This window comes from Pteropus medius, unplaced genomic scaffold (assembly GCF_902729225.1).
Source record: "Pteropus medius unplaced genomic scaffold, Ma_sr-lr_union100, whole genome shotgun sequence".
Taxonomy (NCBI): domain Eukaryota; kingdom Metazoa; phylum Chordata; class Mammalia; order Chiroptera; family Pteropodidae; genus Pteropus; species Pteropus medius.
The window spans coordinates 12,219,187-12,243,404 of NW_024353517.1; the positions used below are offsets into that span (position 1 = coordinate 12,219,187).

General features: G+C 55.1%; 1 protein-coding gene across 11 annotated transcripts in view; it reads left to right on the top strand.

The window, feature by feature from the left end:
- TNK2 (tyrosine kinase non receptor 2) overlaps positions 1 to 23,619 on the top strand; it is a 38,544-nt gene extending 14,925 nt beyond the window's left edge. For 2 of the 11 annotated variants that reach the window (XM_039850799.1, XM_039850800.1), the window contains exons 2-16: positions 4,542 to 4,722; positions 5,766 to 5,836; positions 7,751 to 7,972; positions 8,882 to 9,034; positions 9,542 to 9,819; positions 11,258 to 11,384; positions 11,781 to 11,927; positions 12,011 to 12,105; positions 16,905 to 17,099; positions 18,491 to 18,582; positions 19,160 to 19,204; positions 19,897 to 21,242; positions 21,343 to 21,438; positions 21,566 to 21,725; positions 22,821 to 23,619. In XM_039850799.1, the coding sequence (XP_039706733.1) occupies positions 4,560 to 4,722; positions 5,766 to 5,836; positions 7,751 to 7,972; positions 8,882 to 9,034; positions 9,542 to 9,819; positions 11,258 to 11,384; positions 11,781 to 11,927; positions 12,011 to 12,105; positions 16,905 to 17,099; positions 18,491 to 18,582; positions 19,160 to 19,204; positions 19,897 to 21,242; positions 21,343 to 21,438; positions 21,566 to 21,725; positions 22,821 to 22,858 (3,228 nt within the window). In that variant the 5' untranslated portion in view covers positions 4,542 to 4,559 and the 3' untranslated portion in view covers positions 22,859 to 23,619. The remainder of the gene's footprint in view (positions 1 to 4,541; positions 4,723 to 5,765; positions 5,837 to 7,750; positions 7,973 to 8,881; positions 9,035 to 9,541; positions 9,820 to 11,257; positions 11,385 to 11,780; positions 11,928 to 12,010; positions 12,106 to 16,904; positions 17,100 to 18,490; positions 18,583 to 19,159; positions 19,205 to 19,896; positions 21,243 to 21,342; positions 21,439 to 21,565; positions 21,726 to 22,820) is intronic. The other 9 variants (XM_039850802.1, XM_039850803.1, XM_039850805.1 and 6 more) reach the window with 9 other exon arrangements.
- Positions 23,620 to 24,218: the final 599 nt, after the last annotated feature.

Consider the following 24,218-nt stretch of genomic DNA (forward strand, 5'->3'; position numbering starts at 1 on the left):
TAAGAGCAGCTGGCGGCCTTGAGGAGGGGCGGAGGATCATTTGTCAGCTCCAGGAACGTGGGGGGCCCTCGGGGGCTTGATGGAGTGTCTCCAGTTCCCTTTAGCTGGGGCTGTTGTCTGGGTGTGTGGGTGCTATACAGGAGACATCATGCAGTCTGGAATCCTACAGCTTTGGGGTGGGGACAATCCCAGCAGGGTCTAGGGGCATATTTGTTTGTTTTGAGGGGGCTTTGGATTTTGGCCAGCTGGTCCAGGGAGGAGATAGCCTGGGTGTTGTGGGCAGCAGACTAGGCAACCCCAGGGGAGGGGGTGGAGATTCTTCACCCCCCCCATACCTCCTCTCACTCTTGGCTGGACTGCCCCACTCTGGCAGCCTGCCGGCCTCCTATTTCCGTCGGGCACCAGGGTAACAGGGCCACATTAGAGCCTGAGCCAGGAGACATCCAGCCAAGGCTGGGACTGGGAAATGGGGGAGGGTCTCTGAAGAGTCGGCCTGCAGGGTCCAGGAATGACTGGGGTCCTAGCCCCCAGCTCAGGTTGTGTACTAGCCCCCAAACCCTAGATAAGCCCATGTGGGGGCCTGCAACCAGTCTTTGTACATTGCTGCTTGATTCACATAGCCCCCACCCTAAAATCCTAGGAGTTGTCTGCAACTGTGGGGGCTGGGTTGGAAGCCAGAGACAGGGGGCCTTGTGTATGGGGAGGCAGGGGGGCCAGTGTGGGTGGCTGGGAGGAAGAGTCCCCCCATTCCTGCTCCCGCCGCCCTCTTGGCAATGATTCAGAAAGGTCCTTTTTCAGCCAGTGTCAGAGCTGCTCAGCTGAAGAGGGAGGGAGGAGAGAGAGAGGGAGGGCAGTTGGGTGGGGGAGCCAGGGAGTAGGACTGGAGCTGTGACCACTGCACTGGAGAGAAGACAGAGAAACAGGACAGAAGACTGCTGTAGCCAGCGAGAGGAGTGAACCTGCTCCTTGCCAGACTGGCCAGCTGTAGAAACGGCTCTGCAGCAGAGAAAAGGGGTGCACCCTATTCTTCTGCCCCATTTCTCACCCCTGGTGTGGGATTTGGGAGACTCCTGGGGCAGACCTCTGGCTAACTTCCCTTCTGGACAGAACCTGAAATTCAGGAGGTGAGGTCCCTGCTCCCCCACGTCTCAGGCCAGAGTCCCAGGACCCAGTCAGGGGGTCCAGCTCCGTGGAGATGCCAGCAGCTCGTCGGTTCCCTGGCCTAGAGCTCTCCTTCCCGCTCCTGGCCAGACTACGGCGAAGACTGTACACAGTGAGTGGGGGGCAGGGGGCTGAGGCAGACTGGGCTGAATCAGCTCCTCAGAGCCAGCGCTAAACTGAGGGGCAGAGAGTAGCGCTGGGAATGGCCGAGAGACACCCCAGTGAGGATTTGACAAGGGGTTGCGGGTGGGGGATTCAGGGCCTAGCGGTCTCTCCCCTAAGGTCATTGGCAAGTGTTAGAAAAGTGTATGTGGGAAGTGTGCATGCATCCCAGAGAGCGACACGGGTCTGACACAGGTGTGCAGACTGAGGTCTGAGCTGGGGCCCGCAGAACTAGTGACTGACTGACTGAGCAGGAGGTGGGGAGCGGAGAGCTGCAGCAGTGCTCCAGCTTCACAGAGAAACTTGGGCTGGAGAGGGGAGTTAGGAGTGGGAGGGGACTTGTCTAGGGTCACCCTGGACTTGGTGGCGGGGCTGGGACTGGGACCGTCTGCTTCTCACTGGGATCCCAGTGTTCTGTCTTCCCACACGCGTCCCTAGTGGAGCAGCCCTGTTGCCTGGGGTTGGAGAGCAGGGAGGAGAGTATACAGCAGAGCAGGGAGATTTGTTAGCTGGTGTTTTCAGGGAGAAGGAACAAGCTGGACTGTGCTTTTCAGGGGAGGGGCCTCTGGTTCTTGCCCAGCCCTGACCACCAGGGCGTGGCTTTGATGTGTTCTCAGCAGCAGCTGCCTCGTGCCCCCAAGGCAGGGTAGGAGTGGGAGCCTGGAGCCCTGGCGCTGGAGGTCTGGGAAGGAAGACATCGGGACCCTCACACTGCTTGCCCTGGTGGCAAGCCGCATGGGGGGCTGAGCCATGTTGGGGTGGGGTCACTTTGCTCCAGTGACGGGATGATAACAGTGAACATGCTGGGCCTACCGTCCCCTGCTTAGGCCAGGGGAAGACACTGCTGAGGTCAGCATACCTTTGGGGCTTTCTTCTGAAAAGCAGTGGTGCCCTGCCCTCGTAAGCCCACAGCCCCTTGTTTGTAGCAGATGGTTTTGTTGAGTATAAGTGAGTTAATACAGCAAAATGCTTAGAACTGTGCCTAGCATGTAGTAAGAGTAGTTGTTGAAGTATGTTGCAGTTGTTTTTATTATTATCTTTCGAAAATAAATAGAAACATAACCCATTTACTGTGTTATGTGTGTGTATAGTCAGTCAGCGTAATGCCGCCTGTAATGTGAAGGAGAAATAAAAGGAAAGTAATTATTTCGTGTATTCTGATATGTCAGGACTCTGACATAATGAAGTAGGTGCTAAGACCTCCTGTAGAACGACCATGAAGGCAACATCTACAAGTGCTGACTGAGGGGAGTTTTGAACTAATAAGGATGGGTTGCCTTCAGTGACATTTTTTTTGAATAGCAAACAGCTTTGGTTAAGTTCTGAACAAAGCAAAGGCCAGTCTTCCCTTAGGTTAAATGGTAATTCTAAGAAAATTCAGTGTGTATTAAAACTACAAAAGTATTCCTGTTCATATGTAGAATTTTATTCTAGGTTCAGATGATTATAAACAAATTTTTTCACCTGCGTGAGTTAAGTTGCGTGAGATTTGAGACAGTATGTGAGGCTGTCCTGTGCCTTTTAGGGTAACTAGTGTTCTTGTTCCCCAGCCACCCACTAAAGGTCACTAGTGGCCCCCCAACATTGTGACAACCAAAAATATCCCCTAGGGGGCCGTATAGCCTATGTGAGAACCATCTGGGCAGCGGGTTATGGCTTAAAAGTTTGAAAAGCCCATCTGGCCCAGCCACCTTGGTGGAAGAGCCAGAGTTTGAACTGAGGATCTCTCATTCCCATTTGTCCCTCTATACTACCCTGAGCTGCCTGGGAAAGTCAACTCCTGGCACTGGGTTGACAGCACTTCTGGGAATTGTGGGGGCAGGAGGCTCACACTGGGCCCGAGCTGCAAGTGCGTGCTTCTCAGTGTGACCTATGATGAGGGCTAAAGGACGAGGTCACCTCTGATTTGGGGAGGAGAGGGTCGTGGGCAGCTGGCCTTTTCCCTCTTACCTGTTTCCTCACTGGGGATTGAACACAGGTCAAGCCCTTAGCTTTGAGGTCTTACTTGGACAGGGATGGCTTTGGTGTCCGGTGGGTCAGGCTGCTTAGCTTTGAGGGTGCCATAGGCCTCTTTCTCTGGGCCTAAGAGAGGGTAGGTCAGAGGTCACTCACTGGTGGCCCTTTGGCTGATTGTGGCCTGTACATGTGTTTTGTTTGGCCAGCAGAGAGAGAGTGTGTGTTTCAAATTTGAATTAGTTGACATAGTTAAAAAGGAGAAAGACACAATGTTAAGTGAAAACAAGGAACAAGGTGTGAATATTTGTGTGTGGGAAAAACAGTCTGGAAGGATACGTAAAAGTCATTAATGGCATATGGCTTTGGGGATGGGGAGCTAGGTGGCTGTGTAATTGGGGAGGGAATGAGACTTTATGGCTCCTGTGTGCTTTTTGAATATTTTAGCACGTGCATATATTACTTTTTCAGAAAAAAATTTTAATGGCAAGATTTCACATGTACATTCAGATTTTTCGAAAAAATTGACAGCTTTGACAGCACTAGGCTATAGTCTGTTGTGACAGCGGTTGACAGGAGCTGAGCGGTGCTGTCTGTTTGAGCTGGGTGTGAAAGCCTACCCCACCCTCACCCCTCCCTCACCCTCCCTCACCCTCACCCTCGCCCCTTCCTCTTGTCTTCCACTTGCTGTGGTCCTGGAGGCACTTGAGTGGAGGCTTGTGGAGCGGTCTTTGGATTTGGAGGGAGAAGCTGTGGTGATGTCAGGCATTGAGAAGAACTTAGCTAGAGCTCATCTAGGCCTGAGCTCTTCCTGTGGGGTCTGTCAGGTCAGGGGAGCCCATGGATGGGGTCCCAAGGGACACTGTACCCCCGTCAACATTTTTTTAATCAAAACTTTATTTCTCATGGAGACACAAATCGATAGTTGTCAGCAGATACTCAAACGGCTTATGACCTCAAGAGAGTTTGAACCGATGGGGAATCTGAAAACAGAGAGGTTGATCTCAGGTCACTCAGCCACGGATCACAGATTTTGGGAGTGAGACCTGTACTGTATCCCAACTGCCCTAACTCTACCCTTGTTGCTGGCAGCAAAGGGGAGCAGGTGGTTGGTCATAGGCTATTCTGTACAGCTAGTTTGAGGAGAAAGAAAGTGGTTTAAATCCTTCCCTGTAGCAGCATAGTAAGACATGTGTGAGCTTGGGGCAGGGTCCTGTTACCTCCCTGCATCTCTTGGTCCCTGAGTCATTTTTCCCTCCCCGTAGAGGCTGGGGAGCAGCAGCATGCAGCCAGAGGAGGGCACGGGCTGGCTGCTGGAGCTGCTGTCCGAGGTGCAGCTGCAACAGTACTTCCTGCGGCTCCGTGACGACCTCAATGTTACTCGCCTGTCCCACTTTGAGTATGTCAAGAATGAGGACCTGGAGAAGATTGGCATGGGACGGCCTGGTAGGTGGGGACATGGGCCTAGCTCGTTGTTTCTCTCTGATCATTTACCTCCTCTGTCCTTGGGATTGCCAGCCATATGGAAGAGCCCTCCCCACCTTATTCCAGAGGTGGCATAGCTGAGAACTCTCCCTGCCTACCCAAGAGTCCCCATGATGGGGTGGGGGGGCCTCAGTAGATGTCACATATAATGAGTGCATGAGAACAGTTTGCACTTGTAAAGGTGAAGCGGAGTTGGAGGAGTCTTACTTAAAGCTCTAACTCCCACCTCTTTTTGTTTTTTCAGACATTTGTAGGATGTATTTCCTCCATCTCCTCCTCTTTTATACATGTAGAATTGAGTCTGTTCAGAATATCTTGAGGGGTCAGTGTCCAGAGATCTGTATGAAGAAGAGATTAAAAACTCAGAGATGGTTTCCTGATTTTCTCTTAATCTGTGTCTTTTTTTTCTCACGAAGATCTGCTCTTACTTGAACTAACTCTCCCCCTTGCACAACAATCTACTCTATAAGTTGAACTCATTTCTTTTCTACGTATTGATCCTAAAAGTAGTGGTTGCAGCATCTAGAATTAATGGTTTTTTTTTTATAGGACATTAAAAACTTATTTGTGCATTCAACTTAAAATAACTAAATAAATAATAATATGCTTAACTGATAATGCTCCTGTTGGCCTGGAAAATTGATATTTGATGCCGGTAACATAATAACATTTTATAGGAGAAAAACTCAAAATTGGGAAAATTCTGTTACCTCGATTTACTTTGTTCTCGAGAGTTGGGAAAAGAGCACTACTGTTCAATTTTGGTGGTTAAAAGCCTCCGGCCCAGTTCAAGAACCTTCGCCTGGATAGTGGAATGCAGTGACCATCTGGCTAATTGCAGCCCCTGGTTGGTCGGGATGCTTTGTTTCCTTGGTGTCATTGTGCTGGGCAGTATCTAGTGGTGGACTCACCCCAGGGGACCAAGGAAGCCTGCAGGTGGGCAGCAGTCTCCCTGGGGGGCTTGAACATCCTTAACGGCATGGGGTTACCCTTCCCTCCCTCAGGCCAGCGCCGGCTGTGGGAGGCTGTGAAGAGGAGAAAGGCCATGTGCAAGCGCAAGTCCTGGATGAGCAAGGTGGGTGGACGAGGAGTGAGATGGGCTGGTCTCAGGGGTCCCACTCTGATGTCAGGGGTCCTACTCTGATGTCAGTCCTGGGAAACTTCCCTCATTCCCGGGCAGTATAATCTCACACTTTGTACAGACCTTCCTCCTCCAGGGTCTTATCGGGCAGGGTACTTGTAGAGCTGCCTGGCCAAGTGTCTGTCTCTGCCAGAGACAGCACTTGGATACCCTGCGTGTAGCCATGGCTTCACATCCCCTCCTGCTATATGGTGATGCTAGGCATGGAACAGGCGCTGGTTGACAAGTGTGCCGTAACTTGAGCCCTTGCTCTCTCTGAGTGTTGGGGCCAGTGTGTAGCATGAGGTGGTGGAGACTGTCTGGACCCAGGACATTTTTGCTTTGTTTCCCTCCTCCCGCACCCTCCTTAGTCCATGTAGGGTTTCTCTGGTCATCTGGCCTTGCTGACAGCTTCCTTCCCCACAGCCTCCTCTCACCCGCTTTGCTCTAATTTGGGTCTGTGGAGTAGTGAGTCCGTGGTCTGACTTAGTGGAACTTTGCCCATTGTCTGGAAGACAATGCAAGAGGAAGTGAAGCAGCCAGGGCCTTCCCGCCCCACTTCTGGCCTCAGGGCTGGAAGGCGGGCAGGCAGGACAGAACAGCTGGATGGGGATTGGGCAGCAGAGATTTCCTGGCTATGATCTGGCAAAGGAGCTGTCTCTTGGGATCCTGTAGCCTTTTCTGGGGACACTGTCCTGGTCCCTTGCCCAGGTTTTAGGGAAGGATGAGCGTGTTGGGGCGGGCGAAGGCAGGAGGGAAGAGCTGTGCCATGTATCAGGATCCAGGGGTCTTGGATCTGCCACGGCATGCAGGAGGTTCTCTGGCCAGTGAGCCTCTCCAGACTTGAGGCGGGTCTTTAGTAATAAGACAGTGCTGGCCACACTTGCCCAGTTCGCGTCACTCAGGCCATGGGGAAGGTCCTTGCCAGCTGAACATTGTTTGCAAATGTAAGGGATTCTAGTTACTGGGAGGAAGGACAGAAAAACCTCCTTGGGAGGGGCCCTCAGATTGGAGACATCCCATATAGATAAGGTTCTGCCAGCCTTAGGAACAGGGGCCTGGCTGGGCAGATTCTGCAGCCTGAAGCCGAGGCTTTAGATGCCCAGTAGGGGTGGCCAAATCAAACTGAGGAGCCAGCTCTGACCCTCAGGGCCTCCTTCCTCCTGTCCCCTCACCTTTGGCCCCTTCCCTCTCCAGCTCAGGCTGCAGAGTTCTCTTCAGTCTTCCTCTTTTCTAAATCCTCAGCTCTAGGCATCCCTCCAGAAACCCAGCTGTCTTCCCAGGCCCTTCCCCAGCAAGGCCTTGCTTCATCTGCACCCCACACACGCTCATGGTCCAACCTCAGGCTCAAATTATCCACTCCCCTGGCAGGATGAAGGGCAGCCGACTCCCCAGGGAGGGTGGAGATAGACAGTGCCAAATGGGCAGCCCGGAGAAGGGGCCAGGGCTAAAAATGGACAGAGGGGTGTTTATAGCAGGCCCCTCAGACTCTTGCCGATCTGCTTGGGTTAGGGGCTAGAGTCTCTGTTGGGTAAGGGGTACAGGGAGGGATGGGTGGGGCAGGAGGTAGTGCCTGGAGTGGCTTCAGGCTGTCTCAGACCCCCCAGCTGGGCGTGGGGCCACAGTAGCCATAGGCTACATGCCTGTCAGTTCATTTCTGGCACATACTCTGAAGCCCCACTGAGGCTGTGGGTTCCTATTTGGGGGTATGGTCAGGAGGGGTGTGAGCCTCTAGCCAGGCTGCCCCCTAGCAGTTTAGCAAAGCCAGGACCTATCTGGAAGCCTAGCTAAGGGCCCAGTGGGACAGGACTGAGTGACTGGCTCTGGGGCCTCGAGAGTTCCATCTGGCCTCTGGCTGCCTTCAAACAGGTGTTCAGTGGAAAGCGGCTGGAGGCTGAATTCCCCCCTCATCACTCTCAGAGCACCTTCCGGAAGACCTCGCCCACCCCGGGGGGCCCAGCAGGGGAGGGGCCCCTGCAGAGCCTCACCTGCCTCATTGGGGAGAAGGACCTGCACCTCTTCGAGAAGCTGGGAGATGGCTCCTTCGGCGTGGTGCGCAGGGGCGAGTGGGACGCCCCCTCGGGGAAGACGGTGAGCTTTCTGGGTCCTGTGAGGCGTGGCAAAGGGATAGGCCCCTCTGCCCTCGGAGGTGGATTTGTCCCTCTGCTGGGATATGAAGGGTGCTGGGGACGGGTCGCAGAGTGGCTCTCCCTGGAATCCACTCAGGTTTATCTACACATGTCTGTTTCTTTCTTAAATTACAGAAATAATTTACTTATTATAAAGTTTGGAAACTATTTAAAAAGCGAGAAAAAAAATGCCTGTAATCTCACCACTCAGAAGAAACACAATATTTCTGCCTTTTTTTCCCCTTCAAGTATTTTGTTGAATTTAGTGAAGATACAAATTTTGGATACAACTTTTAAAATCTTGCCTTTTCTTTTGGTATTGTATTTAAAAATTTTCCCCAGAGGGGTAGATAGCATGTATATAATAAAACATACAGTGCTTCGGTGAATAGTTCAGTGAATTTTTACATATGCACAGACTCAGGTAGCCACACCCAGATCTGGATATACAACATTGCTGGCATGCCAGAACCTCCCTCCTGCTCACACTGAGTAGCCCCTTCCTCTAGGGGAAGCACTTCTGTCACCCTAGATTAGCGTTTTTACATTATGTTTAAAGCATTTACCTTTTATACCAAAACTATTTTTAATATTCTATAATATTTTAGTGTCCTATCATACTGGTCATCTCTTGCCTAATGGTTGTCGTTTAACCTAAGCATTCCCTGAGGAAGGGGAGGTCCAGTGGATGGCCTCGGGGTCAGCCAACTGCCCTCATCCAGCCAGGCCAAGGTACCTGTGGCATGCTCACCCACCCGGATGAGCAGATCTGAGGCCAGGATGTTTGAGCTGAATTGGAGGGAGAAGAAGGTTGCCTCAGTATTGGGGACTGGGGCCTGTCTTGACTCCCTGCAATCCCCACTTGGGGCAGGTGAGCGTGGCTGTGAAGTGTCTGAAGCCCGATGTGCTGAGCCAGCCAGAGGCCATGGACGACTTCATCCGGGAAGTCAATGCCATGCACTCACTTGACCACCGAAACCTCATTCGCCTCTATGGTGTGGTGCTCACGCCACCCATGAAGATGGTGAGTACTGTGGGTGGGAGAGGCCGGTGGTCTCTGGGCCCCAGGTGTGTCCCTCCTGCCTGTGCTGTGATTTACTCTTTACATCCTGGTAAAGGTCCAAGGTCCCCCAGACCCTGCTTTGGTCCCCGACCTGATGTGGCAAAGGGTTCACAGTGGTCTAGCCTGGTATTGACTATGCCTGCAGGAGCCCGTGTCCATCTCTGCATTTTGCTTGTGTTCATTGGCAGAGAGTTGTACCCATGGGAGGAGCTGGCCTTAGAGTTTAGTGCTTGAAATTTCTAACCTGAGCCTCTTCGGGTTGTTCCTCTGGGCCTCAGTTTCCCACATTGCCTAGAAGGAGAGGCTTGGGAAGCTGTAGGACTCCTAGAGGTCCCTAGAGGACAGTCCAGGAAAGCATCGAGCATGGCTCTGATAGGCCCTTAGGAGGAGACTGGGATCCCAGCACAGAATGCTGAAGGAGGGGCAGGACTCAGCCTTGCTTATTCCTCCTGCCGCCTCTGACTTCAGGTGACAGAGCTGGCGCCTCTGGGATCATTGTTGGACCGGCTTCGCAAGCACCAGGGCCACTTCCTTCTGGGTACTCTGAGCCGCTACGCTGTTCAGGTGGCTGAGGGCATGGGCTACCTTGAGTCCAAGCGCTTTATTCACCGTGACCTGGCTGCCCGCAATCTGCTGTTGGCCACTCGAGACCTGGTCAAGATCGGGGACTTTGGGCTGATGCGAGCACTACCCCAGAATGACGACCACTACGTCATGCAGGAACATCGAAAGGTGCCCTTTGCCTGGTGAGGGGCAGGCGACTTGGGCTCACAGGGCCTGCACTTCACCCTGTCCCACCCTGGTCCCTGCATACCCAGACGTCAGAGCTTCCAAGGCCTCTATACCCACAACCTTTGTCTCTGCTACCCTTCTTGTGTTCCCATCCATTCACTCATCCATCCAGGAACTTTCATGTGCCAGGCACTAGACTACATAGGAATAAGAGCCATGGGGACTCATAAAAGTTTCCTGAAGAACTCAGTATTAAGTTTTGGAAATATCAAGAGACGTTAGCCAGGCAGACTGGTTGGTGAGCATGTTCCAGGCAGAACTAGTGGCAGACAGGGCTCTTGACTGTGATCAGGGATATTCACCAGCACAGGAAGTGGTCCCTGGCCCTGCCCTTCCCCTTGTGTGAGCCAGTCTTTGTGCTGAGACCAGCATGGTCGTCTGGTGTCAGAGGCACCAAAGGAGTTTAGTTCCCCCGCTTTGGGGTGGGAGGAGTTCATCCAGTTCAGCTTGGCAGAAAACTTCTAATCCAGGAAGTATGGTCACCCTACTTAGTAACTGACTTTATATCTGTATGGGGACCATACATTCTGGATTATTCCTGTCGTCGTGGAGTAATTTGTAGTACCCCCTTTCATACTCAAGCATCCTGGTTTGGGTGGTAAATTATAAGGTCACCTATTTCTGTGCAGCCCCCTTAAACCAACTCTGAGATGAGCAGGTTATTCTTATTCTGTTTCACAGATGAAGAACATGAGGCTTAGAGATCTTAAGTGACCTTCTCTGGGTCCTATCCCTTTGAGTGGCTAGGCCAGCTCTCCAGTCCCATGAGAGATCCTCTGATTCTCTATCCAGAGTGGCTTCCTCGCTTTTTATGCCTCAGCTCCCCTGGAGTGCCCCTTTGCCAGCTCTACTGCAGTGGCGTTTCTCCTCACCCAAGGGGGCATCCTTGAGGGAGTGTGCGGATGTTTGGGTGACTGTTTCCACACATTTTGGTTCTTCCCCAGGCCCTATCCAGATTTCCCACCCACACCTTCCTGCTGAAATGAATGACCCAAATGCTAGGATCCTGCCCAAAATCTGGAAATTGTCATCTTCCCACCACAATTAGAAAACAGCCTCAGCTCTTATCCCCCTGCCATCCATCCCCCTTTGCCCTTCCTCGAGTCTCTGACCTTCCTTTCCTTGCTTCCGTGAGCTGTGAGCTTCACCTTCTTCCGACCCCAAGCCACATGTGAGTAAAAGCCCTGAGCATAGATGGTTTTCTCGAAGTCTGTGGCCTACATAGTCAAGATATCCTGCCTTGTCCGCTTCATACCATGTTCCCAGTACCTGCTGTTGAACCTGGCACATGAGGCACCAACATGCTTTTTGAATGAGCATTTTATGTCCATTGGGGCTGTTGTGGGTGGGGGTGCTCTGAGAGGCCTTCCGTTTGACCCCTGCTTCTGCCAGGTGTGCCCCTGAGAGCCTGAAGACACGCACCTTCTCCCATGCCAGTGACACCTGGATGTTTGGGGTAACATTGTGGGAAATGTTCACCTATGGCCAGGAGCCGTGGATTGGACTTAATGGCAGTCAGGTGAGAGGGCGGGGATGTGCCCCTCATAGGTGGGTAGTGGTTGATTTGATCCCAACCTGGCCCTGCAAGAACTGGCTTTTACCTGCTGGAGTCTTGTCCTCCACACTCTGTATCTTCATGACCTCTCAGCTGAGCAAAGACAAGGGCCCCCAGCGGTCAGGAGAGGGACAGGCCGGGGCTTGCTGTTATTCTTAGCCCTTGCCACAGCTACCTGTCTGGAGACCCCCAGACCTGAGGATAAAGGTCAGAGGCCTGGGGAGAGGCCCTGCCCCCAAAAGCAGACATCTTTGGGATGCAGGCATGGTGGCCCATGCTCCGGTTGCATAGGCTGGAGGGAAGGTGGGAAGTGAAAGGCTGAGTGCTATGTGTGTCCTCAAACTGCATCACTGTGTCCAGATCCTGCATAAGATTGATAAGGAGGGGGAGCGTCTGCCCCGGCCTGAGGACTGCCCCCAGGACATCTACAATGTCATGGTCCAGTGCTGGGCTCACAAGCCAGAGGACAGACCTACCTTTGTGGCCCTGCGGGACTTCCTGCTGGAGGTGAGGGCAGTTCTGTCCATGGGGCTGCGGTGTCCAAGCAGGGGTCCGTCCCAGGGTGGGCAATGACATGTCTCCGCTCTTAGGCCCAGCCCACTGACATGAGGGCCCTTCAGGACTTTGAAGAACCAGACAAGCTACACATCCAGATGAACGATGTCATCACCGTCATCGAGGGGAGGTAGGGAGCATGGGAGCTGCGTCTGCATTGTCTTGAAGTGTGCAGGGTGGAGGGGCTGGCTGACCAAGAGCTCTTCTGCATCCACGGTTCTCCTGGCAACACATAGGCTGTGGTGGGCCTGAGCTGTGCAAGGATGGGAGGGCAGGCCTGGATCTGCCCCTGAGTGCTTGGGGTTAAGTACGCATGCAGGTGCTCTTGCTTTGGGGGTGTTTTCCTGCCCAGCACCACCTCCATCACCCTTTTCTCACTCTGCTCCAGCCCTGGCTGTGTGGGTCAGAGCCAAACTGCCATTATGGTGAGGCAGCCAGGCCTCAGAACCACAACTGGAGACTCGAGCTCCTAAACTTCCTCCTCTAATCCTCTCCCTCCCTTTTCCTTCCTGCCTCCTCCCAGGATAAGAACCCTTGACTACCCACAGGGGCATAGTTCAGTACCCCAAAACCACTCCACCCTCTTCCTGGCAGCTCCTGCCTTCCCACTGGGCCCCACTGCTCTTGCCCAGGGCTCCCCTCCATCCTCTGCTGGGCCTCCCACCCTGGTCTCTGTCCCCAGGCTCCCTTTGCAGGGCATCGTTCCTGACCCTTTCCTCCTCTTTACACCTTGCAACACATGTCTATCTACAGGCAGCATCTCGGGCAGCCCCCAAAAGCTCCTGCATGGAGCCGTTCACCCCACCCTCTGTTATCTGTGCCTCAGGGTATCTGAGGAACTGGTTGGGGCAGGGCAGGCACCAGGTCCCTTTGGAGTAGGGGGCAAGCATGGAGACCTGGAAGAGGAAGGAAGCAAAGGTAATTCCCTGTGCTCTCAGTGACTCTGACTCAGAGCCAGCAGGGATGAGGGCTGGGTTGCTTTCCACAGAGCCTTTTCTGCCTGGACTTTAGGTTTGGGGGTCTGTCTGGCCTTTGGTTAAACCTTGTGCTACAAGTGGGGTTGGTACAGGGGAGAGCCTCTGGGTCTCAGTCAATGGTGAAGTTAGTCCTGGGACTTAGGCTGGTTGTGGAGAAACAAAACCTGCACTGCTGTGGCCCCAGTACCTCTTCCCCAGGCCAGGGCTCCCCTCACCTTTGGGCACAGTGTCTGGGGATAAGAATGACATACCAACAGCTTAGTGGCAATGGACAAAAGCAGAAAGTTTCTAGGAGGAGAGACCTGGGGGACAGAAAGGAATATAGTCTGTGGTTTGGAGCTGAGGGGCCAGGGAAGGGACTGTAGGCCTGGCACTCTGGGGGAGCATTCTGGAAATAGGAAGATTAGGGGTGAGGGCCCCCCTGGAGGTGCATGTTAGGACCATAAGCCAGAAGTCTGGGTCTACAACCATTCTCACCTCCAGGAACCAGAGGGCTTTGGACTTGACCCCTCTGTGCCCTGTAGTCCCCAGGTCTTTACTTCTCCCATCCCTCGCTCTCAATGGAGGCCTGTGTGCCAGGGCCCAGTGTTTCCCAGGGGTGACTCGGGAGCTTCCTATTTTTCAGGGGCCTGTGTCTCTGGAGCTAACGCCCTGGGTCATGTCTGGAGCTGGGCAGGCAAGGGGAGGGGTCAGGGAGCCCTCTTCTTGGGAGGCTGCTGTGGGCATGTCCCGCCCTGCCCTTCCGTCACAGGCTCCTTGCTGCCTGCCAGTGTGGGCTCTCTGGGCTCCTCCTCCAGGGCCACCAGCCGACTTGGACCACAGTGCCTGCCCTTGGTCCCTGGAGCTGCTCAGGATGTGGGAGGTGAGGGGCAGGAGGCCATGACAGCCGGTGGAGCTTTGGGAGTGGGCCTGTGTGTCGGTGGTACCAGAGCTTTAACTCTGCCCCCTTGTTTCCATGGTGCCTGAATCTGTTTGGCTAGTTCTGTCTCCATGTCTCTGGGTGGGCGGGCTCTCTGTGAGTGTCCCTTTGGGCCTGGGTTTGTACTTGTGGGTCCCTGGCTGTTTCTCTGTCTCCTCTTAGTCTGGCTCTGAGCTCTCTCCCTGTCTGTGCCCTTCCGTTGGTCCTGGATTTCATCTGGCGGAAGCTGTCTTCAGCATTTGTTTCCTAGTCCAGAGTCTGGGAACCCCCTGCCCCTGGCTCTGACTGGTTCTGAAGGCTTGGGGTACCAGACAGTGGGCAGAGAAACACTTCACTGTTCCGTGAGTCAAGCTCATGAGGCTCAGTCTAGTCAGGGGGACAGACAATGTCCGCTCTTTCCAGGGGGTCTTACTTGGAGCCTGGGATGGCTTGCAGCACTTCTATCTTCTGTGTTTATTGAGTTGGAGAAGGGGGATACGGGTTTTTGAAATCCTTCCGTAGGTCCTTGGCCTGTCCTGGACCCTGGAGCCTCTGCTTCCTGTGGTAGGTGAGGGAGGAAGAAGCAAGGGTCTGTGTTCCTCAAGGCCAGGGGCTGCCTGGGACACCCAAAGAGAAGCGGGTGGGGTGGTGTTTTGAGCAGAATGTTTAAGCCACATTTGTCAGCCATTTGTGGATTAACTTAGGCCAGGACTGGGACGAGGGGCCGAGATTTCAGAGGCTGGTCCCTCGTGGAGTTGGGATATCTTTAGGTAGTTCTCAGTCCAAGCCTCAGCTTCCTAGGTGCTGCTTCACATTTTGCTTATTCCAGGACACTGACAGGTAGCAGGAAGTAGAAAGTTTTTGCTGGAGGTGCTAGGCCCTTTCCTCACACCCTAGGGACTCTCCTTCTGTGTCCTTGTCTGTTTTTGCTGCAGTGACTGTTGGTTGACATGATGGGCCTGGCTCTCCTGTTGTTGCCCAGAAAGGACCAAGCTACAGGTAGCTTGGCCCCACTGAGTCTCAGAGGGAGACAGGTGGGCAGTGCAACATAGCTTTGACCATCTTATTGGCTATCTCAGGAGTTAAATTTAAGCCTTGTCAGGGTCAGTGTGCTTGGGGTGCAGTCCCCAAGGGGCCTCTTTCTCACACACGTGCTATCCTCTTGACTCCCCCTCCTAGGAGCAAAGACATTTTTGAGGAGTAATGTCAGGACCCCCAGCAGTCATGGGGGCTCTCTCCTCAGCCATACTTGTAATGAAGGGAGGTGAGCTCGGTGTCCCTTCTTGTTCTCAGAAGTGGCTGCAAAGGGGGTCCACACAGGAAGGGCATGGTCATGGTCTTAGCCATGAGTCCATTGTGCCCTGTACTGCATGTCTGCCTCAGCTGCATTTCTCACCCCAGTTAATGAGCACCTCTGAAGAGGCGTGGAGAGCAGAGTTCAGTATCCAGCCCTGGGGTTGCTGTCTGAGACAGATCTGTGGAGGGGCTCTCAAAATCCAGGGAGTGTTGGGGGAGGGTAGCAGCAGGGTACCTTGGTGCCAGGCATGTCTCCCTACCCTCTTTCCTGGTGGCCCTCAACCTCAGCTGGTCCTGGGGGGTATGGGGACAGCGTTTTTCTCCTCGGAATGGCCCTGCTATTTTCGGATGGGCTTTGTCCCTTCCCGGGTGTTGTCCTCCTCTCTTCTTCCTTCCTTTCCTGCCCTTCCCACCCGGAGGGCAGGGTGGTAATCACAGGGTTGCTGTGTCTGTGGTGGGCCGGTCAGCGACCTTGTTTACCAGGAGGCTGGGCTCCTATCCCTCCCCTGCCTCACCTCTCAGCTTCCCTAGGACTGCCGTGCTCGTGGGGTTCAACTTTTGATGTCTGGAACAGGCTGTTTGGGGGTCACGATGCCCCAGTGGGCCGCATCACCTCACGGAGGAGGGTCCTGGTGCTCAGACCTTGCTGCCTCCTTCCAGCCTCCAGTCTCCCCCAGCTCCTCCAGTCTTGCTGCAGTTTGGAGACCTCTCTTTACACTCCTAGCCATAGACAGGTGGCATGCAGGTGGGGGATTGACAGGGCTTGTAGGTTGGTGCCACATGTGTCCACTGCAGCAGCATAAGGCTGTCAGCACCTCTGCCTTAGCCCAGATGTTGCCCACGTTGTCAGAGGTGAGTGACCCCAGCAGCAGGTGCAGGAGCCTCGCCTATTGGTTTTTTGGCATTCGAAGGTGTTCTGTTCTTCCTTGCCACCCCAGGGGCTTGGGCTGCCTGACAAGTTGTGTGTCTGTCTGCAGTCAGAATGAAGGGCCGATAGTCCAGCCACACTGGGAGGCTGGGTTCCCTTCTCGCCCCTTGTTTAAGATGGGATTAGAGCTCCTTCCAAGGAGGTGGATGGGATGAGGGCGAGGGTCCCACAGCTCTACCAGTAGCTTGTGAGAGGCACTGGAGATACAGTAACCGCTGACGTGAAGGCGTGGGTTGCCCCAGGTGCTTCCAAATGCATGAAGGAGCTAGATTGTGGTTGGAGGGCTTGGCCTCAAGCCCGGTGCCGAGACCATGGTGCTCTCTTGGGTCCCTGAAGCTCATAACTCTTGGTACTGGGCTGAAGAGTGAAATCAGGTGGCCAGAAGAGGACCAGGCTCCAGTTCTTGTCAGAGGAGGAGGGAGGCAAGGTGATATTTGAGAAGGGCTCTGGCTTTACAGACTAACAACTAGATTTGAATCCTGGGTTTGCTGCGATCTTTGTGGTAACTGTAGGCAAGTCATGTCAGTTGTTTGAACCTGTTTTCTTATTTGTAAACTGTAGGAAAAGCTGTCTTACCCACCTAGGTATCTTACAATAAGGCTGTGTGCCTACAGTCAGGTCCCGTACTGTGGGAACAGCTGGGCTTGGGGGGCTGCTAGGCGGAGGCTGGCTGATTGTGGACCACCCTGGTCCTGGGGCCTTGACCCACATGTTCCCTTCTGCCAAGGTGGTAAGATATCATGGTTAAAGAGCTTGGTATGGGAAGGGTCCCACTCCTTGGGGCTGTCACACCACACCCTGGTGTTCACCATGTCATCCCTGTTGGGCAGGGCTGAGAATTACTGGTGGCGAGGGCAGAACACACGGACGCTGTGTGTGGGGCCCTTCCCTCGCAACGTGGTGACCTCCGTGGCCGGCCTGTCAGCCCAGGACATCAGCCAGCCCCTGCAGAATAGCTTCATCCACACGGGGCATGGCGACAGCGACCCCCGCCACTGCTGGGGCTTTCCTGACAAAATCGATGAGTGAGTACTGGGCAGGGCCCCGCCGGGGGATCCGCGGCCAGCAGCCCCTCCCCGGGCATGCAGGCTCTTTCAGGTTTCCGAAGTCCCCGTCATAACCAGAGGGTAGAGGGTCTCTTTTTGCCCAGCAGCTTTTTCCTACCAGCAGGATCAGGGTTAGGACAAAGGATGGACCCTCACTGGCCTTAGGAAGATGGCCTTGGGAGCAGCTTTTGGAAACAGTTCAGTGGGAAAGCCTTTTTCATGACCCCTATCATTTGAGTAGCAATCTCCCTTCTCTTGCTGGTAGTCGCGAGCCCAGGAGATTGAACTTGCCCCGTCAGGCCCAGGGGTACAAGTCACAGAAAGAGCTCCCTGTGGGAGACTTCAGAGCACACGTTAGGCAGCAGCTCAGCGCCCTACCTGCTGCTCACTCTGCCTAGGATGGGGGTTGAGTCTCCTTTAAGTGAAAGGATGAGGTCACTGCAGGCATCTAGGGAGGATACAGAGAAGAATTAGTCACTTCCTGGGTGCCCTGCCCCTGGATTCCACCTGGCAGTTCTTCATGCCAGGCCTCCATGCTTCTGCGGGCCTCAAGGGGCTTCCAGGCCCCTGTTCTCAGCAGCCATTGTTCCTCTGACTTCTGACACACGTTTTTGCCCAGAGGGCCATGGTGAAACAGACCCTTCCCCTCTATGTTCCCACACACCAGAGCATTAAGCTCTGGGAGGGCAGCCCCGTGTGTATCACTCACAGAGCCAGGTGAGAGCCTGAGAGAGTTGGGGCAGGAGAGCACAGACACTTCCAGAAGGAAGCCCGGTGCCCTCTGCCCTGCCCCTGGCGTGCCGTGGCCAGCCCAGCCCCATTCCTCCAGGCTTTAATCAGCCACAGTGACTAAGTCCCAGATCCTGACAGTCAGCACAAGGTTGAGGGTGAATTGGGAGCAGAGCGGGTGCCTCCACTCCTGGCAGTAGGGTCGAAGGGTGCCTCTTGCCCACCCTGACCGGGGAGCGCAGCCGGATGCCTCTGGGCCTGGCAGCAAAGAAGAGTGTGCCAGTAGGTGGCTGCCGGGTGTGGGTCGGGGTGCCTGCCGTAGGGGTGGCAGAGGGCCAGCTCTGCCCTTGTAGGTTGTTCCTGGAGCCCCTACAGCCCTAGGCTTTTTCACCGGCAGTCAGGAGCCCTTTCCTGTCCCCTCTCCACAGCGCCCTCCACTGGTTACAGAGTTGCTCTGTAGAAGGGCGCTGCTGGGAGTTAGAAGTCCTGTGCTGCAGATGCTCATCTGTGAGAGCCTTGGACGAGGCGGTCCCTTAGATGCCCGAGCCCACCGGACAGGCCCGGCATCTCCTCCAGAGGTTTCCTCACTGCCACCACTCCACAGTGGTCACCCGCCCTCTGACCTGGTTCCCTCCCCACAGACTGTATCTGGGAAACCCGATGGACCCTCCGGACCTGCTGAGCGTGGACCTGAGCGCCTCCCACCCAACCCAACATCTGGGAAGGGTGAAAAGTAAGAGCCCCCAGCTCCCTGGCGTACCCGTTCATCGGCTGGCCTGGGGCACTATCTTTTCAGGCCAGCCCTGAGCTGGCTGTTCTGGCTCTGAGATGATGGTTGGGTCAGGGCAGCAGGGGGACAGCTGTGTCCCTGGCTCCAGCTGGGTGTGGGGTGGAAGATGAGAGGCAGCTGTATCCGCCGAGGTGGGCATCCTCGGTCAGTCCTGCGTTGGCCTATGGCCTTAGCTCTCTCCACCCTCATCCTTCTCACCGTGCTCAGAGCCTAGCCCTTCCTTACCCTGCCTAATCCCACTCTCCTCTCCTAAGCCAAAACTACTCCACAGGCTTCATCTTGGCCAGGAGCCTCATCCACCCCCTAGATCCTGGGCCTGTCATTCCGGAATATGGTTTTCCCCATCCTGCCGCCCCATTGCTTCCCATTGCTCTTGGGTTTGTACACTCATTCGCCCCTGTTCACTGCGCTCTCTCTCTCTTTCTCCACGCTCTGCCCTCTTGTCTGGCTTTTCTTCCTCCCTTGTCCTCTGTCTGTCTTGCTCTTCCCCTCTCTACTCTCTGCATGGCCCTTCCTGCAGGGGAGCCTCCACCTCGCCCACCTCAGCCTGCCATCTTCACTCAGAGTAAGTGGGGCTGCTCTCGGTGCCTTGGCCCCTGCCCCCTCTCTCCTGTCATTCCTCCTCTCATCCTGGAAGGTACAGAGTCCTGGTGACTGGCTGGGTGGGAGGGGAAGCGGGTGTGTGCTGTGAGCTTTAGCTGGCCCAGCATGCTTGCCTCTCCCCACCCCACCCCCCAGAACCTGGGCTTCTGGAGCAACTGTGTGGTCCCGGCGCCCAGCTGTGCCCCTCTCTGCCATTGCCTGCCTGCTTCATTCCCTTTGGGACTTGCAGAGGCTGGCCTTCCATGATGGTGGGTCAGGAGTTACTGTTGCTCTTATTGGTAGGGTTGCCCATAGCCCCTGCCTGCACTAATGGCCTGCTGTAATGGGGGGTGGGGTAAGGGTTACTAACCAGGGCCCAGGGGCAGGGGCTTATGGGGTCTTGTGCAGATGGAGGGGGCATCAGAAGCAGGCGGGTTTGGGGTTTTGCTTGCTTTAGCTGAGATAGAGGCAGGGGCTCACCCACCACGTAGATGTCTGACAGTGCCCAGAGCAGGCTCTCCCCTCCCGTTTGGACAGGGTCAGTGTGTGCTGAGAGTTTGACAGCTGAGAGGGCCGATCTCCGGGGGAGTTGGAAACACTTGGCTTTTTTCCCATACCCCAGCTTTCCCGTCCGCCTGCCTGACACTGCCTGCCCGGGTCTCCTTTCCATTACAGAACCAACCTATGATCCTGTGAGTGAGGACCAAGACCCCCTGTCCAGTGACTTCAAGAGGCTGGGCCTGAGGAAGCCAGGCCTGCCCCGTGGGCTGTGGCTAACAAAGCCCTCGGCCCGGGTGCCAGGCACCAAGGCAGGCCGCAGCAGCGACAGTGAGGTCACACTCATCGACTTCGGTGAAGAGCCTGTGGTCCCTGCCCCACGGCCCTGCGCGCCCTCGCTGGCGCAGCTGGCCATGGACGCCTGCTCTTTGCTGGACAAGACGCCGCCGCAGAGCCCCACTCAGGCACTGCCCCGGCCCCTGCACCCCACGCCTGTGGTGGACTGGGATGCACGCCCGCTGCCCCCGCCTCCCGCCTATGACGATGTGGCCCAAGATGAGGATGACTTTGAGGTCTGCTCCATCAACAGCACCCTGGTGGGCACCGGGGTCTCTCCTGGTCCCAACCAGGGCGAGACCAATTACGCCTTCGTGCCTGAGCAGGCGCGACTGCTCCCGCCCCTGGAGGACAACCTGTTCCTCCCTCCCCAGAGTGGGAGCAAGCCGCCCAACTTGGCCCAGACCGAAGAGATCTTCCAGGCGCTGCAGCAGGAGTGCATGCAGCAACTGCAGGTCCCAGCCAGTTCTCTGGTCCCCTCACTCAGCCCAGTGGGCGATGACAAGCCCCAAGTGCCCCCTCGGGTGCCCATTCCCCCAAGGCCCACGCGCCCACGAGGCGAGCTGTCTCCAGCCCCTTCAGGCGAGGAAGAGATGGCGCGGTGGCCTGGACCTGCCTCCCCTCCCCGGGTACCTCCCCGGGAGCCCCTGTCCCCTCAAGGCTCGAGGACCCCCAGCCCCCTGGTGCCACGTGGCAGCTCCCCGCTGCCATCCCGGCTCTCAAGTTCACCTGGGAAGACCATGCCTACCACCCAAAGCTTTGCCTCAGACCCCAAGTATGCCACACCCCAGGTGATCCAGGCGCCTGGCCCACGGGCCGGTCCCTGCATCCTGCCCATCGTCCGTGATGGCAAGAAGGTCAGCAACACCCACTACTACCTGCTGCCTGAGCGCCCACCCTACCTGGAGCGCTACCAGCGCTTCCTGCGTGAGGCCCAGAGCCCCGAAGAGCCAGCTGCCTTGCCCGTGCCCCTGCTGCCCCCACCCAGCACCCCAGCCCCTGCTGCCCCCACTGCCACTGTCCGACCTATGCCCCAGGCTACTCCAGACCCCAAGGCCAACTTCTCCACCAACAACAGCAACCCAGGGGCCCGGCCAGCAGCCTTGAGGGCCAGTGCTCGACTGCTACAGAGGGGATATCCTGGAGACGGGCCAGAGGCTGGACGGCCAGCAGATAAGATCCAGATGGTGAGTACCAGACCTGGCTACTGGGTAAGGAGGGGCAGAGGCCCAAGGGCCCTGGAAGAATGGCCCCAAGTGGTGCTGACGGGTGGGTGGGTGTGCCCAGCTGCAGGCCATGGTGCATGGGGTGACCACAGAGGAGTGCCAGGCGGCCCTGCAGAGCCACAGCTGGAGTGTGCAGAGGGCTGCCCAGTATCTGAAGGTACCACCACCTCCTGCCCACTCTGGATTTCAGGGACCCTGAAGACTGTTCTACTCTTCTCCCCCTCCTTACTGCCCCGCCCCCCGGCTCTCTGCCCCCACCCTGATCTGGTGACCCTTGGCTCCAGTGTGTCCCATGGCACCACCCTCTGCTCCTTAGGTGGAGCAGCTCTTTGGGTTGGGTCTGCGGCCGCGAGGCGAGTGCCACAAAGTGCTGGAGATGTTTGACTGGAACCTGGAGCAAGCCGGCTGCCACCTTCTGGGCTCCTGTGGCCCTGCACATCACAAGTGAGTGAACGCCACACCCTGCCACCTTCCTGTCCCCAGAGGGATGTCCTGGAGCACACCACTCCAGGAAAGAGCCCACTCAGTTCCTTGCAGGCCATGCACAGGCAGGAGTCATGGCTCCCCAGCCAGGAGGAGGGAAGGTGGGCCCCGGTCCCAGGCAAAGACCGTTGTGGATGAGTAGTCTCTCCTAAGCGTACTTATTTAGACTTTTAGTCACTTGGTTCACATGAACTAATGAGTAAAAGGCAGTTGTAGGCTTTCTGGTTACAGGGGGTTTATTTGCCCAGCTCCTCTCTGAGCGGCCTTCAGAGAGCAGCAGTCGAGGACCCAATGATTTAAACAGATGGTTCTCACCTCTGCATTTCACAGTTCAGTTTAAAGTAACACAGTTTTAGTGCCTTTTTAAAGGAAAGTCTGATCAAAAAAATTCATTACTTTCCTGTAAAGAATTTAAACATATACATACCTAACAAAATAATAGTCATAAACATAACAGTGATAGGTAGTGTAAATATACATATGTGAAAGTTTTAGCAAGTCAAAAGTGGTGAGACAGTTTGATCCCAGCGTTGTCCCTCAAGAGGCCCTGGTGGAGTGTGGGGTTTCAGAGCAGTGGGGCTGTGGCAGCGGACAGCCCAAGGGAGAGCCCAGCCTCCTGCTCACCACCACGTCAGCTCACGTACACGTCCCGATCTCTCAGGGTCCTCCTCTGTAAAGCGTGTGAATGACAGTGCGTCTCTTATAGACAAGATTAGAATTTAGGAGGGATGCCTCATCTGTCACACCTCACTGCAAGTGTCTGGCACACACGACACCATTAGTAAATTCTTACTAATTTGCATCCAAATAAACTTAAGCTTTACTGTGTCTGTCAACCTTGGGTACCCTTAATGCACAATCCTGCTGGTCTCTTATTTTTAGTTCTTTAAAGAAAAAAGGCATCCCAGGATGATAAGTTCCAAAATTATTGCCTAGAACTACCAGTTTTCAACCGATATGGCTGGCACTGAGAGGCCCTCCTACACTGCGCACTCCATACTCTGTTGCACTAGCCCTGTTGATGGAGGGTCTTTCTGGTTCTTTCCCCTGCTTTAGGCGCTGAGATGTCTGGAGAGCCAGAGGGTCTGCCCTGAAGAACTCCGTTGAGCCTATCCTTCTGAGGAGGGTGGAGAGATGCCCATCCCAGGCCTGGAGGACTTGCTGCTGCCTGCTGCTCCCAGTGGCAGAGGGAGACCAAGGCAGCAGGAGGCTGGGAGCCCTACCTTGCCCGTCCCTCCCTCACCCAGTGCTGTCCCTGCAACTTCAGTTCAGCCCTTGGTGCCCCTGGCCAAGGTGTAGGAAGGAGCCCTGTGAAAGCGGGCCTGGACGCGGCCTCAGCACGCCCTGCGACCAACTAGCCTCTGGCTCTACCGGGTCGGGCCTGTGGCAAGAGTGTGTCCCCAAGTCCTGCCGTGGGGAAGCGAGGCTTGACCACAAGCTGGGAGGATGTGTTGTCCACATGGAAATGTGGACCAGCAAAGGGCTGGGCCCTTCTCCAGGAAGCCCCTGGTGGGCAGTTGGGGTGTTGGACAGAATGTGACTTGTGGCTTTGCCATGGACATGTTACGGGACTTGGCTGGTCTTAGGATCTTGTGCCTAGAAATAGCCTGAGGTGGCTCAGGAAGCAGAGCAAGGGTGCCAGATAGTTCTCTGGCAGGGACCAGGGCCCAAGGCCCCAGAGTTGGAAGGAGACCAAGGGGGCAGCTGCCCTGGAGGGACACCAGTGCTTCCTCTGACCCCACTCCTTCCCTGTGTGTTCCATGTTTCCCCACCAACTTCTGTTGCCAAAGTTGCTTCCCCAGCTATGGATATCTGCTTCTTCCAGAGAAATAAAGTTAGTTTCTATTTTATGTTACTTGTGCCTGCCTGTGTCTTTGCTTCTTGGTCAGCAGCCTGAGGCCTCGAGGCTCCCCAAGCCAACTGCCATCTGGCTGGGGCAGCAGGCCTCATAGCACCACCTATGGACAGAGGGAAGAAGTGCAGGCCTGGTTGACCCTAAGCGGTCTCCCCTTCTGGGGCTGGCAGAGGGTCAGAGACCCCACTGGATGTAGTCACTGACTCACAGTCCCCGTGTTTTTGCTCTAGAGTTCCATAAGGCAGGATGTACTGCAGGAGAGAACATAACAATTAGCTGGAGTTAAGCTAGAAATTCAGTAACAAGGAAGGCTTCAGTATGTCTTAAGTACTTTAATTCTGTTTTTTTGAATGACTAGTATTTCACAATTTTCAAAATTCAAAAGGTACTGAACAGTATAGGGTGAAGTCTCCCACCCCAGCTTTCCACCTCCCCTCCCCAGAGGCTGAATTTATCATCAGTTCTCGTGTGTTTCTTGTTTTTTTCACTTACAGTATTTTGAAGAGTTCCTTAATCACTGAAAGAGCTTCCACATTCTTGTTTAGGGTTGCATGGATGTATGGATGTACATAATCTACTTAACCAGACCCCTTTTGATG